Here is a 15,326-nt window from a genome sequence, read left to right on the forward strand (position 1 = left end):
AGTGCTTAAGACACATAGCTGTAATGCTAAATTATATTAATCCCAAATTTAAATATAAAAAAACAAACCTCAGATTCACTTTTTGCAATTCTGATAAACTGTTGATGTTACTGTTCTTTTTTTTCTATTTCCAGCCTTCCACATCTGCTTCTAGCGCTCTTACTCTCTAGTCCTTTCAGATGACACAGTGACTGTGTTTAAGTTAATCTAAACGGGTTTCTCTTCACTGTTTGACCAGCTTTTAAAAGCCTCCTACTGACCTGGGATAAGTGGAGATTGAACACTGTCCAACTTTGAAATGAATAGAGGGTACATGCATACATTATTGTTAGATAGTGGAATTTCACTCGAACAACAGGTTTATCGTGTGTTGAGTTTTCTGTGTCAAACAAGAGGTTTGCGTTTTAGACTGGGGTCCACATTATATTTCTATATGCTGTCTTCTGTACATTTGACCACTTATCTGTTGGAATACCCCAGAAATGCAAATTGCATTAGCAATACTGTTTGTAATTCTGAGGTTGCTTTAAGGGATTTGCTCACAGTAAAAGGATAAAAAAAAATAAAAAAAAACAACTCTTCAAACATTTTACCTTCTTCCACAGTGCCATGTCTGTCAAGACTGGAATATAGTTTACTTTAATCCTTGTGCAACTGAAAAAAATATTATGCATTTACTCTGGATCATATTTAAGGCTTTTAGGCCATGGTAAAATGGTAAAATGTCAATTTTGGAAACTGGAAGGATGGTGTGTAAATCCTTCTTACTTGTTGTTAAGGCTGCCCTTCTCGCTCCATCCCCGCACATTTGTGAACACACTGATTCTCTCGCGGCGCTGTCAAGAACAAATGATGAAACCTTCCACACTGACAGGAGGTTCACTCAAACTGGGAAGTATCACCGTGTAGTTGTGTGTGCGTGTGTGTCTATCAAGACAATGAGAGTGTCATAAGGTCAGATCCAGTGTACTAGGCACACTGTGTCTTCATTCATTCGAACTGTGTATGCATTCATGTACTGTGGCTTGGAGAAATGTATGAATGTAACGACTACAGAGAAGGAGACTAATGGGATGACTCATCCTGCATGCTGGTTTTAAACATTATATTGCTTTTCATTTGCTGTTAAATGAACATGCATTCAATAACCAACACTCCATTATACAACAAAATGCCCTCTCTATACACACTTTTTCTCACTCTCTCTCAGTCTGGGTTTGCAGCCTGCATAGAGCTGGAGACTTGGTTATCCAATCATGTCCCTGAAATTAGCTGGTTGACCAAACGACTCTCTTTGTTAATGGCGATCAAGCCATATGAGAAAAGTCAGCACAAACACACACAGACACACAGGGGTTCTTATTAAATAGAGATGCATCAATAATTTAGACCTCTCCATCACCCTGACACAGGGGGGGTACAGGGGTGCGTGTGTGTGTGTGTTAGTGTGTATTAGTGTGTGTGTCTGCACTGAGAAGCTAATGAGGGGGGCCCAGCTGGACTTCTGCTGATCTGTGGTGTGTCTTTGTGTGTGTGTGTGTGTGTGTGTGTGTGTGTGTGTGTGTGTGTGTGTGTGTGTGTGTGTGTGTGTGTGTGTGTGTGTGTGTGTGTGCGCCTCACTGGATAAGAAGTACCTCTTAAAGCTGTTGTCTCAAAGCTCGGATGTGAATGTTGACAGCTTGTGTTAATATCCGGCAGTCTGTAAAACACAGATTGGAGATGAGGAGTTTGCAGATGATAAGGTTGCCGCCAAAAAAGTCCAAATTATACGGAGCGTGTGTGAAGTTATTGGCAGTCACTACATATGAAGAGGGTACTGCCGTCCCTGTAGCAGACATCCAGACCAAAATTATCGACAAAGGTTGTTGTGAACACAGCTTGCTAGCAGCGTATCAGAGTGATTTAATTTTGGTATGTAATTTGGCTAGCTAGCTAATATTATAATAGTTTGTTTGCTGATAAATGAAGCACCATTGTGTTAAGTTTGATAAACAGTCACAGAGAGCGATTTAGCAGCAGGTCCATCATCAATATCGTCTCATGTTACTGACGATGTCAGACAAGCTGAACTCATAAAGGTGTTACTAAAAGTCATTGCCAGCAGTCATTTTCAGCAACTTACACTGATGGAATATGTGCAACATTAATACCAAGTAGTCTGTTTTATTTTCAAAACATGATTAGTTGACTTCAGTGTTATGATCAGTGTTTTTACTGATGGAAATAAACCTTTAGCAGCATCAGGAAAGTTTAATAACTGCAACTAAATGTTTAATATGACTACATATATTAAGACCAGTCTCATCAGAGTGAGAGTAGAGTCTTATCCTGAGTTTTCAGTTTCGATACTCTGATACGCTATTTGCTTTGTATATCTGCGGATTGTTCCTTAAGGTTGTAAAGTTTTATTATGCTACTGCAGTTGTTGGAAACTAATTTACCTTAACTCTGCAATAAGGCTGTCCCTTTTTAAGAGAAATTCAAACATTCGTTTGAATTCAAAATTTACTGTCTATAAACGCAACAGTAGTTTGCGTTGTGATCCAGCAGAGGGCGCTCTGATCACTATCAGCTAAATTTATGGCATGCCCTATTGACCTTATGTTGTTTGCTACAAATAAGGAGGAAACTAGCGAATGGTGTGTCATTTCAAATTCGTTCGAACTTGATTTGGAACAAGTGATGGCCATTCTCTGCAACAAAACTTGATTCCACTGAGGTCTTTTTTTTTTCTTTTTTTTTTAATGAAGTAATACAGTACAGAAATAGTGGCCTAATTCTCTCTAGGGGGCCAGAGTAATGTGGCTTTCCACCTTTTTCGTATGCTCAGGGTATAGTGAGGACCTGAAAAACTGTTACTGAAATAAAGTTGCAAAACCTCAAAGTTAAAGCCTCACACAGTAAACAGCATGTTGAGAAAAAGGGGATTTATGATGCTGAGATATGCAGACTTTCATAAATGCATTTAAAACACTTCATTACTGGTAACCCTAATAACTGCTACAGATGCATGGGCTTACACTTGTTGAATGAGCTATTCATACAGGCATGGCAATTGATGTATTAAAAGGGTAAGGGGGCCCACTGAGACTGCATACAGTATGTATGAGGCCCAGATTTTTGTGCTACACCACTGGGTACTGGTCTTACTTTTTCTTAGAGATTTCAATACAATACTGGCATTCTGAAAACAGTGCCAAAATAATACTTTTTTTTTTTTTACATTGCCATTCAATTTAAGTTTAGTTAGATTTTGATAGGTGTAGGTCCATCTGGAGGGAATTTATGTTGTTTTGAACATACTGTATCAGACTTGACTTTGTGTGGACGTGCTGAGTGGGACTGAGCTGTGTAAGTTTAGGATAGCTGTTGGAAGATTTGGTGTGGGGCTCAGGCGGTTGTGAGGTTAGTGTAGGTGTAAGTGAGGTTGATTCATCTAAAGAGGAGATGACTTTGGGACAGGCTTGTTTAGGTTTGTTTTGTTGTGGACAGGTTTAGGATGAGTTTGGGTCACACACTATAACCTTTGTCAAGTTCACCGCTCTCTTTCTGTCTTCCTTCATCTTCCTTTCTCTCTCGCTCACTTTATGCATTCCCAATGTCTGTCCTGCAGAAGGGAGCAGGCACACGCCTGCCACTGGTCATGTGTGTGTACGTGTGCGCGCGCGGACAGGCATGTATCTTGCTGGCTTACCTTCTTCGCAGTGCAGATATCGGCTCATCAGCTCAAGCCGCAGTATTACCTGGAGAGAGCGCTCACCCTCCGAAAGACGCAGAGTACAGTTAACTCAACGCACAATAGATGACCTTGGAGATTTCATTCAGCCAAAAGCACCAAATGAAGAATTGTCTCTATTAATAACCTCTCTCTATCTCACTCTGTCTCTCTCTTTCTCCCTCCCTCCCTTATCTCCTTTACTGCAGCATGACCGAGCAGTATAACATTGGTCGTTAAAGAGAAACTGACACAGCAGTTATTGGTGTGAGTGTGTGACTGGCAACTACTGTATATATGCGGGTATACGGAGGAACAAACTTGAATGCATGGGTAAAAGTTTCTTGATTGGTTGCAGCTCAGTGCATGAGTGTATTTCCTCACTGACCTTCTGTGTGTCCGTGTATGTGTTAGTGTGTGTCTGCCTCATGAGAGCAAACTGAGTTATATCTGCGGCATCAATCCATCAAGCTCATTAGCATATGATTTGGCTTTGATTAGCATAGCTATTAATATGGAAATGCAACATCATCAAGCCTGAGCCGAGACGGGTCAGTCCTGTACTCTCTCTCTCTCACACGTACACGCATGCACACACACACAAGGAGAGAGAAAGAAATGACTTTCTCTCCGGGGATTGTTCAGGAGTTGGAGGCGATGTTAAGCAGATTGCGATGTACATTTGATGGAGGACTGAAGCGGTTGTTGTCTGTCAACATATTAGTTCTTGTGTCTCTGTTTCAATTTCGCCTTTGTGTGTGTGCGTGTCTATGTGTGTGTGTCTGTGTGTGTGTGTGTGTGTGCAGGCCTGTTTCATGACCCACAATATATTAAGGCCAGAATATGACCATTTCCTTCAAAGTTTCACCAAGTTTAATTAAAGAATTTCCATGAGGAAAATAACCTAAAAGAAAAAGAAAAATAGCCTACTTTCAGGTGTCCATGTAGCATGCATGTGTGAGAGGATTTCACCACTTTGAATGTTAAGTTATCTATTTAAAAATGTTTTATATTTACGCATGATATCTGCCATAAAAGTTGGCTTCAGGCATAATTTATCATATAGATCAAGACACTCGTGAAATTTTTAAAAATGTATTTTTAACATGACTTAATTTGAATATACCAGTGTGACTGAGCAATTCTGAACAAGAGGGACACAAACTGTCCCTGAGCTCAACTTAAACATTACCAAACGAAAGAAAAAAATACTGACCCATTGGTTCTATGAAACTTAGCGGAACTAATGTTACCCGCCTGTCAGGCAGAAACAGAGCAACCTCCACATCCGTCTTCATGCCTTTCAACTCTCAGAGGTCTCTCCACCGTTGCCTCACCGATGTGAATGCAGCTCTCCGCCCTCACCTGATCATAGCACTTCTTTTCTCAGTTGTTGTTCTTCTGACCTTCTCCCCTTTGACTGTTCCCCGGCCATCTCCTTCTCGACAATTGGATTATGTTGTGGAGTATACGCCGCCGGTGGTAGGGGTTCCTTCTGCGCACTCGCCTTAACGTCGCTGTCGATCTCTCGTCTGCAGTCCCAATCAATACCATTAAAAGATCCACACGGTCTGCTGGCGACGGAAGGGTAGACTGCTACTTCTCCTTACCCTGGTGATCCTTAAATTGACACTGTCTGTTAGTGTAAGCCAGAGTTATGGTCTCTTGGTTCCACTGCCCCCTTTCCCCCATCTCCCCTCTTCTCTTCATCTTTCCCTTGTCTTCAGCATGAGCACAAACGCCCCCTGTTGCTGATTGGATGGGAAAGTGTTGTGTGGCTCGGTCCACACTGTTTTTGTCACAACAAAGCGATGTATTTTTCTGCCACTTCTGTCAAACTTAGTAAGCAGCTGTCAGTCAGTCACACTTCTCATTAAAACAGTCAGAACATGCAGTAACAGAGTGAGCGGTGTGACTTTAAATCAGAAATCGGGCGTTTCTTCCTCAGCAGTTTCTGGGAAAAAATATTCACCCAACATTACTAAAATCAACGGCTGTGACCAGACCATTAGATACATACAGCTAATTATGAACTCTGTGCTGGAAGGAATGTTTACTTCTTGTATAGATGGATTTATTTGGTAATACTAAAAGTAAACGCAAGACTGCAGTTGCCCAGCCCTGACATGCAGCTGAAGTTGTTGAGGATAAAAACTTCATTATTGCTCTTGTGGTCCTCGTTAGAAAGGGTAAAATGGCAGCTCTCAGAAGTCACCAACCCAATACTTTTGTGGTTTGAGCAGTTTATTGCATAAATTCTCATCATGTTGCTCTATCCATAAGCTCTCAGCCTTAAATTCTGTATCACTGTCTGTACGTAGATCTCAAGATGCAGTGCTTTAGAAATCCAACGATATACTGAGCTTACAGTAACTTAAATCTGAAACATTACATTCAACAAAATGAAAGTGCAAAGATTAAACATTTTAGGGCCCTATTTTTGCAGCAACACAACAAACGGCGTAAGCAACCCTCCAACCGCAGAGTGCACCGTGCACAGGTGGGAGGTTCATTCAAATCAGGCAAAGCAGAGCGAGTTGTTGGTGTTTTAGTGGAAAATGTGTCCTAGACTTTGCACTGAGAATAGATGTTTCAGAATCACGTCCGTTTCTGGCGCAACATCAATCCGCTGCAACCTAGGTGATTTTATCAACAAGAGCAAACTAAATACTTGGAGCCAACGAGCAGCAATGATGGAATAGTGCTGTAAAATGTAAATTTACTGTTTTGACTAATCACTCCACAGCCAGTAGACGTGTTTAAGGATAAGCGCCAGTAGAGGCATTAAAATTAACATAAAAAATGAACCTTTATTGTTTTAAAGCAGGAATGTCAGTAAATCATTCTGCATTTATCTATAAATGAATATGAAAGATTCTTACATTATCTGTTGTCCAGGGTTGCTCCGTACTGTATGTGAAAAGCTCCTCCTCGAGTTCATAAAATCCCTGCAACCATCTGACACATACGTTGATAAATCTGCACCCCGTGATTTGACAAGGGCGTAGGAGCGCTGTGCCATTACACACGGCTGTCCACTCCGTTTACCTTTATTAAATCACGTGCAAATTACAGTAGGCTGCTACAAATTAAACCAATACAATACTACACTCTTCAGACTGGTCCGTTATGACTCTGTATTCTGATGTTTAAGTGGCAGATGTCGGATTATAGCAGCTCATCAGTCCTATGTGTCATTGCCTCCTTTCCAACTTTCATTTTAGCCAAAGTAGCATCTCATGTTTTACTCTTGAAATGCAATGCGGTGCAAATGCCGCGGTGTCACGTTTTATGGTATGAGGAGACCATTTGTGATGTGAGATACGGTAGAAATAAAACAAGTTCGTTGAATGCATTGCACAAGTGCATTAAATAGCATTGAAAGGATGTAGTCATTTAAAGGAAGTTGCTGTGAGGTGCTGTGTGTTCAGATCATGCCACTCTGCACCATCCAGCCAACAATATAATTTCCTGAAGAAGTCTCTTTTCATTTGTTGAGCTGTTGTTGTCATGCATCACTGTGATTGGCACAGCTATTTTCAGAGCGATGAGAACAGTGATGTGACTGGTGAATTATTAATCACCACACCCTCCAATTTATATTCCACCTCAGCCAAGCCTTTTGCACTTTGCACTTCTGCACCTACATGAACCAAAATAGCAGGTGCGCTTGGAGGCGCCCACACAGCCCGTGCATCAAAGACCTACCACTTAGCTCTTGTCGTTGCACTTGCGTGGTTAAAATAGGGCCCTTTGTTTGCTGTACTGTTCCTGAAAGCAACATGGAATTCATAACAACCTGAAAAAGACAGCTAAAAAGGATGTGTGTGTCTGTTATTTATTATCATCAGTCAAGAATGTTTAGGATTAATCTCATTGTTAAAACGGGAGAAATTAGGCTTTTGATGATGAAGCATGCAAATTACTTATACCCTTCAAGTGTCACAGGTAAACCAACGTGGAGTTCAATCAAACACTGGTCTGTCCTGAGCAATGAGAAAAGTTTGCCTTGGAATTGTAATTTGGAAAGTATCAGATTTTACCCAAGAACGAACTGAGGCAAACCAAAGTGAGGAGAGAGACAATAATCCTTGCAAGCGAAAGGGATGCTCACCTTTTGGTGGGTTATTCGAGTATCTGTGTGTTTGACAAAGAGAGACAGTGAGAGCATGTGTTACACAGAGGGAGTCTCACTAGACCGGCTGTGTTGATTGTGTTGTTATGCTCCTAGTTTGAGAAGCTGCCAACAAGAACAAGGGAGGAAGGTCCACACAAACACACTTGTTTTGATCTTGTATGTGGACCACTGAGCACTGAAATCTAACAGCTGAACTACTTCTCTCCTCTCTGTTGTCTTTTCCTCTCCTCTCAGTTAAATGAAACAGCCAAGCAGTTAATGGAGATCGACAAACCTGTGCCAACTAACGCTCGAGGTCCGAGCTCTGAGCCAGCCCCATTGGGCCCGTGCTCTCCTGGCCCCTCCCCCATCGACTCCCCATCAAACGGGAATGGCTCTGGCCACCGGAGAGGCGAAGGAAAGAAAAACGCCAAGAAGCGACACTCGTTTACGGCACTGTCCGTCAGCCAGAGGGCTGCCCAACTCAACAACAGACACAGCATGGAGATTTCCCACCCAGTCCTCATCAGTTCCTCTGACCCCAGAGCCGCTGCGCGCATCCAGGTGCACACACAAACACACACGAACACACTGTGTAATTACAATATGTGGCAGTGGTGGTATTCGGGTCCTTTACTTGAATAAAAATAGAGATACCGCTGTGTGGAAATACTTCATTACAAGTAAAGGTTCTGCATTTAAAATTTTACATAAGTCAAAGTATTAACGCACTTTTTATGAAGGCTGGATAGTTTTGTATTTATTTTATTAGGTCATTGTTACTAAATACTATTTCAACATTAGCTGGTGGAGACTGAGCTCATTTTAACTGTTTAATTTTAGGTTAAGTTCTTTAATCTTTAACAGTGTCATATTTATAAGCTGATCATAAGCTGATCATGTGTTTTGTTTGTAAAAACCTAAATGTGAAAAGCATATAATTGAACTACTCAAGTACAAGTATCTCAAAGCTGTACTTAAATGTAGCACAGGAGTAAATGTACTGAATTACTTTGCACTCCCTGTCTGTAGCTGATTCCTTAGTGGGGCTTTAAGGATACCAGATTTCACTTTGGTCACTCTTTTCCTCTAGATATTATTAAGGTATTCCTCAATCACCTACGCTGACAGTTCCATATGAATAAAATCATCCCTCGTTTTAATAACTTTCAACTGGATACACATTGCTTTTACATGTATTGCCTCTGGCTGCATTCACACCTGGGTTCAATGTGGTTTTGCTATCTCTGAGTAATACCATGGATGCATACTGAAAAACTGGAGAGGCTGCAGGCACATATTGCAAAAAATAACTTATTTTAAAAGGAAACCACACAGTTTTAATGTGTGGATCTTTCTGTTTTTCTTTAGGATGCATCTCCCCCAGGTCCCTCTCCCTCCTCAGCAGGGGTACTGGTGCCCCCCAAAGTGGCCTCCATAACCTCTGAGCTACTGGCCCATGCCAAGGTGCAGCTGCCACTCAACATGTGAGTACACCTCAGGGTGCTGTCACCTCAGCCCACCTGCGACCTGGGTTTGAAGTCGCTCCTCACAGCCACCCGTTCTGTTTTTCTTAACAGAGGGGTTATGTTGCCTGAGATGCTAGTATGATTTCAGCACCCACCTCCTGGCTGCGTTAAAAATGCTTCCTCTTTTGTGCCCAGAGATATTGGCCATGTTCCACCACCTCTGCAGCCACATTTACTCCTCCACTGGTCAAGGATGAAATGCACCTCAGAAAGGAAAAATACAGTCACACACTGTTGTGTGATACTTACATCAGTGTTTCATAACACTAAGGCTTTCAACAGCCTAGCCATTGCATATACTACGCATTTTTACTGCAGCATGTTATGTGCTCACATAGAGATGAACATTGGGAAAAGGAGTTCATCACCTACTGTTTACATCAAAATTGAACAACGAACAATCAGAAGTTTTTGAACAAATGCATTAGTGGATATGGAGAAACATGCTTTTATGTTTCACCTTTTTAGGAGGATTGATGAAAGGAATCCGGAATGGAAATTACATTATGGTACAGAGGCGAGTACAATACAAATGAGCCTGAAAACTGTGTAAAACAGGATCAATACGTTACCACATACAGCGTAGCAGTAGTCCATAGAAACCACTTGATAAAGATCACAGAAGTCCCACATCTAAATTCATTTGGACATTAAATTGGCAGATATCAAAGTGCAATGTATAGAACTGTACTACTTTCATTTTAATTGATCAGATCTTTTTTTTATTCAATTTTTGTGTATTTTTGCCTTTTTTTTTATATCGGACAGTAGACGACTGGTGGAAAAAGAGGGCAGAGAGAAAGGGAAACAACTTGAACCCCAGATGCTCTAATTGCATGGTCAGCATCTTAAACCTTAGGCCACTAGGAACTCGGGCAGGAGGCTATTTTTGAAAATGTATCTATACAAATGTGCCAGAATATTTAATTCAGTTGCCATACACAGATATTAGACAAACAAAGTAATGTTGCATGGGCTGCAGTTGAAGGCTTTGCTATTGATTTCACAAGCTTCACACAGGCTGATAATTTCTTAAATGGATTAAGAGCCAAAATCAACCTGAAACACACTCACAAGCACAATTAAATTCTTGTGGAAATGTAACCTCACCAGTCATATCCAGATGGCTGGTGAGGTGCCAATGCTGAGCAAGGCTGCTCTATAATATCCCTCTTAATTAATTGACCCAATAACTGCCAGAAAGATACGAGTATCTTCAAAGTGAGTGTGTGTTTCTGATCATGTACTTCGATCTTTGTGCAGTCTAATTTGACTTTAAGACCTTGAGAATGAGGGTATTTTTGGATATTTGTGTAAAAGTGAGGACATTTGCTCAAAACTTCCTTCTTCCAGGGTTAGAATTAGGTTTATGGATTAGTTAAGGGGCCAGGGAATGTGTTTTGCCAATGAGGGTCCTTGCCAGTATGGAAGTACAAATGTGTGTATATGCTGTTTGCTGTTATCTGGTGTCCTGCTTGCAGAATGCGAGTCAAATACAGCAACAGTGTCAGATTTAATAAAATCTGGGATTTTTAAGGACAAACACGCAGATGTGCACACACAGACACACACAGACACATACAATTAACACACACACAGATGTACGTCCAGAGCAGGTTTGTCCTACTGATGAGGTCGGACGTTTCCATCTTGACCTGGCAACTATCCCTGTTGCCATGGGGAGACAGGAGAAGGTCCCCACATCTGTTACCATGGCAACGGGGAGTCAGCACATATAGGGCTTGTTTACTCTGTGGTCTTATCGTCTTCCGTCGGAGTCTGGCACTTCATACTACGAATGTCTCCGAGCGACAGGACCAGAAACTCATTTATATGTTAGTGCAGATGTAATACACAATACTCAATACAATAACATTTTCATATAGTAGCATGCTAAATACTACATTTATCAATGTAGCTGTTAGGAGGCAGGTTAACAAGGACATATTGATTAGATACCCATTTACAGCGTAGCATACTGTTTCAGAGGAGAAATCATTTAGTCAGCCTCTTGTGGTCACAATACTAGCTCACAGAGAAATAACTTGAATGCTCCTTCAGAATTTAATTTAAAAAAAATTCAGTACCAGGCTACACTGCATCATGAAAGCACTAATACTACACTCAGATTATTTTTTTGAAGTTTTACAATCCTTTTTGTAACAGTTGGCTTATTCTTCTTCTAATTTTTGCTGCATGCAGCATATCCCATAAAGGAATTATTTGAAATTGGTCAGTTGAGATTGTTCACTAGAAGGAACTTATTAAAGGAGACCAATAGTTAAATATATACCCAAAGACATCCTTGTAGTTCATAAGTAACAGGTCATTACTATAAAAGAGAATGTATTCTCAGAAAATTTGCCTGGTAAAATAAAGGCAAAAAAAATGTCATGTGCCTAGTGTTTTTGTCTAAGAGAAACTTAAACTATACCTCAAAGGTTTCTATGAATTGTTACTGCTACTCTGAACAGTATAACTGTTTAAGTGTAGTAAGTTATGTGGTTAATGTTAGTTTATTGTTACCAGGAGAGATCCTGATTTATGCAAATAACATAATCTTAACTGATAGTCTAACTTAATGAAAATTCCATCAAAATGTCATTTTGTTGTTACTGTTTAAATAGTAGTAGTGGATTTTAGATGCTACAGGACACATCTGACTAGATTTTGAATTTACAACCTCCTTCCCCCTCCATCCTGTTTTCCTATGAGGAAGTGATATAAAACAGGCATGAAACACTCTGGGAAAATGGTTGGTATATGGTGGGGGGACCGACCAGCACTGTTCCACGCTTTGACCTGACAAAGATCCTCTTGTAAATAGATATGATATTTAGTGGTCTAATAAAGGAGTTGGTGGAGATTCAACAATGTGCTGGATTTTATTCTTTGATCCTCTTCACTGTACAGTTAAACAACTAAAAATTAGATGTGTAAAAAAAAAAACTAAAAAATAGCTTAGTGCTCACAGCCTTATTTTTTATTTAATTTTTTTGTTAATATGGTAACTTTTAGATTTGGTGAGATAATTCCAACTTGTTCCTGACATCTAAAAAAAGTGTCATTAAATTTCTTGAGTCATTTTCTTCATACCACGAGAAAATGAAATTCTTTCCTCTCTTTTTAACACACTGACAGAAATTTCTACTAGTTTAATGAAAGGATCAATTTGCTAATGTTCACTTATTTCCTAATACATTGGTGATAGCTTTGCTTTTGCTCTGTATAACATACAGCATAATACATTCAGAGTAATCCGCATGCATGCTCTAGGATGAACAAGCCCAATGGGAGATAACTAGTAAATCAATAATTCCGTTAACGGTTGCTCGATATTTGCTGCTTTACTTTAATGTTTCTACTCTTTGACTCACTTTAACATTTTGTCTGTTGCCCTTGTTCCCCAGATATCTGGCTCTATATGCCTACAAGCCCCAGAAGGCTGACGAGCTCGAACTTAGGAAAGGGGAGATGTATCGGGTGACAGAGAAGTGTCAAGACGGATGGTTCAAAGGCACCTCTCTGAGAACTGCTGCCTCCGGTGTCTTCCCAGGAAACTACGTCACCCCTGTGTCCAGGTCAGTGAGCTCAGGTTTGGGGATGGCGAGGGTATTGTGGTGATACAGCCTCCCTTGGGGATTTTGTCATCCCCAAATCCAGACAAAAGGAAGTAGCAATCGTATTAGGGTTGTGCAGTTGGTGCTGCAGCTTGAAGTACCTCTTCCCTTGCCTAAGATGAAGAAGTGACTGAATTGCTAGAGAGACTCCATACAGCCACATGACCTGTTCAAACCTTTACTCTATTAATCACTCAGTTTATTTGTTTCGGTCATGTGAACCCAACTGTGCAACACAATCAGACTAAGGCCCCTAATTTTGTCCTCACGAAAAGGCGATGGTAGTACTCAAACAGTCGTTGTAATTTACATTGTAATTTTCCATGGTAATTTCCTGGCTCCAGCAAAACCGAAGACTGATCAGGCTGAGCAGTGCAAATTAGGTACTTGTTAGGGCATGTAATCGCACATGTGTTTGTGTGTGCTCAGACTGCCTCTTGTCACAGGGGCATGCCCAAAAAACAATTTTTGGGATTTTAGTCAGCTGAGGTGCAATCTGCTGACACTGTATTCCTCATGGTGATAATGTATTCTTCCTGCTTGAGCCTCTACTCCATTTTGTGTCCCATTTGAATTGTGTCCCATCAAACTTGAATTAGATACAATGTAAAATACAAAACAGCCATCAGCTGATACCGGGTCGGCCTTTCTAATGTTTAGCTACCGCATACTCAGTGTAGATCATCATCATCATTGTTACTTTTAGCATCCTGAACACTCATACTCATAGCTGTTAAAAAGCAAATAAAACTGAAAAATGAGTGTGCTGAAATCATATTTGGCATTCAATTACTCTCATTATGCCTGTATGCATGAAAACAGTTGCAGTGGCTGTTCATCTACTCTGTATTATTCTCCATGCTGCAATCAAACAATGCGAGAGAGGATGAAAAGGAAAGCAAGGGAGATTCAGTATAATGGATGGAGAGAAAGAAAAAAAAGGGAAAAACGGGGGAGAAAAAGATATGGTACTGTAGGATACACAGATGAAGGGTGAGAAAAAAGAAAAAGAGGAAAAGGGTAAAGGCTGAATGGGGTGGAGAAAGAAAAAAGGTGAAGAAGGTAGAAAGTGGTGGAGAGAAATTGAAATAGAAGAGAGTTGAAGGAGAAGATGACAAACTGAGGAGGAGGGAGAAAGAGAAAGCAAAAGAACAAAAGAGAAAATGATACAAAGAGATGAAACACAGCAGGTGTCCTTCTCCACTGGATATGAATGGCTGCTTCACATTCTGCAGTTATGCAATCTTAGAGAGTGAGAGAGAGAAAGGTAGGATGGGCGAGTAATCAAATGAGAGGCAATTGGTTATTTTTACACAACCATGCTCTCTCCTTCTTCCACCCCCTTCCCCCTTCCTCCTTACCTCTCCCCCTCCTTTGTCTGCAGTGCAGCTCAGAAATTTCTCAATATGATAATGAGGGGCTGCCAAAGATGCGCAAACACACATACACACACACAACCAATAAAGGCTGCTAATATTGGCATGTAATTCTATTTAAAATGCAGTTTAAATATTTACATATTTGCTGTGCTTGTATATTATCCTGGTTGATACTAGCACATGACAATTAGATCTGTTTCCACATAAGAATTCATGAATGCATTTGGTTTATTGTTATTCTGGATTGAGATTTTTAACGTGACATGATGGTATAAAGGCTGCTTAAGAGGATCTTCCATTCTGGCAAGAAAGCAGCTGTGGTGTAATTGTTGAATGCCTCCTCTTTTCAAATTGTATGAAGTCTTAAAAGTTACTGATAGCAGCCATAATATATGTATGGACCCCATGTGTAGAACCCAACACACATAATAAGCATTTACAATTAGAGTTCAAGTGTATTGTCCAGAGAGAACCTCAAACCAAAGAACCTGTGAATAACTTTGCTGTTTATGTTTTGTAGAAACACGCACACACACACACACACACACACACACACACACATATACATACGCAGAAAGCCATAACTCAGTATGTGTGTGACAGGAAGTCGATGGGCAGCCATAAGAGTGTAAATACCGCTGCGTCGATAATGTTCAGCTCACTGTTCTGCCATTCAGCAACTCTGCAGACAGAAACATGAGCGGCCCACAGCTCCATACATGTTACAGCAGGACACTGTGTTGTGCTGATCCACCAGTCAGATAATGGCACTGAAATCCCTCACTTTGACATAAGATAATAGTACTGTTTGTAGCTCCTGCTCTGCTGTTATGGACTAACTACTGGCTATTAACATTTTGTACTAAGCAAGAGTCTACACTCATGGGAGGATATGCTTAGGCACATTGGTGCTTCGAACTAAATGCGGTTGTCATGGCTGTTGCTGATACATTTCACATAAAACCA

The 15,326-nt window shown here is 40.6% G+C and overlaps 1 protein-coding gene across 1 annotated transcript in view; it reads left to right on the plus strand.

Annotated features, from left to right (window-relative positions):
• The window catches only part of LOC120801065 (E3 ubiquitin-protein ligase SH3RF3-like), a 104,863-nt gene that overhangs the window by 69,694 nt on the left and 19,843 nt on the right, over positions 1 to 15,326 (plus strand). Inside the window, exons 4-6 of the mRNA XM_040147578.1 lie at positions 8,088 to 8,396; positions 9,204 to 9,319; positions 12,772 to 12,942. Of these exons, the coding sequence (XP_040003512.1) occupies positions 8,088 to 8,396; positions 9,204 to 9,319; positions 12,772 to 12,942 (596 nt within the window). The remainder of the gene's footprint in view (positions 1 to 8,087; positions 8,397 to 9,203; positions 9,320 to 12,771; positions 12,943 to 15,326) is intronic.

Source organism: Xiphias gladius, chromosome 16 (assembly GCF_016859285.1).
Source record: "Xiphias gladius isolate SHS-SW01 ecotype Sanya breed wild chromosome 16, ASM1685928v1, whole genome shotgun sequence".
Lineage (NCBI taxonomy): Eukaryota > Metazoa > Chordata > Actinopteri > Istiophoriformes > Xiphiidae > Xiphias > Xiphias gladius.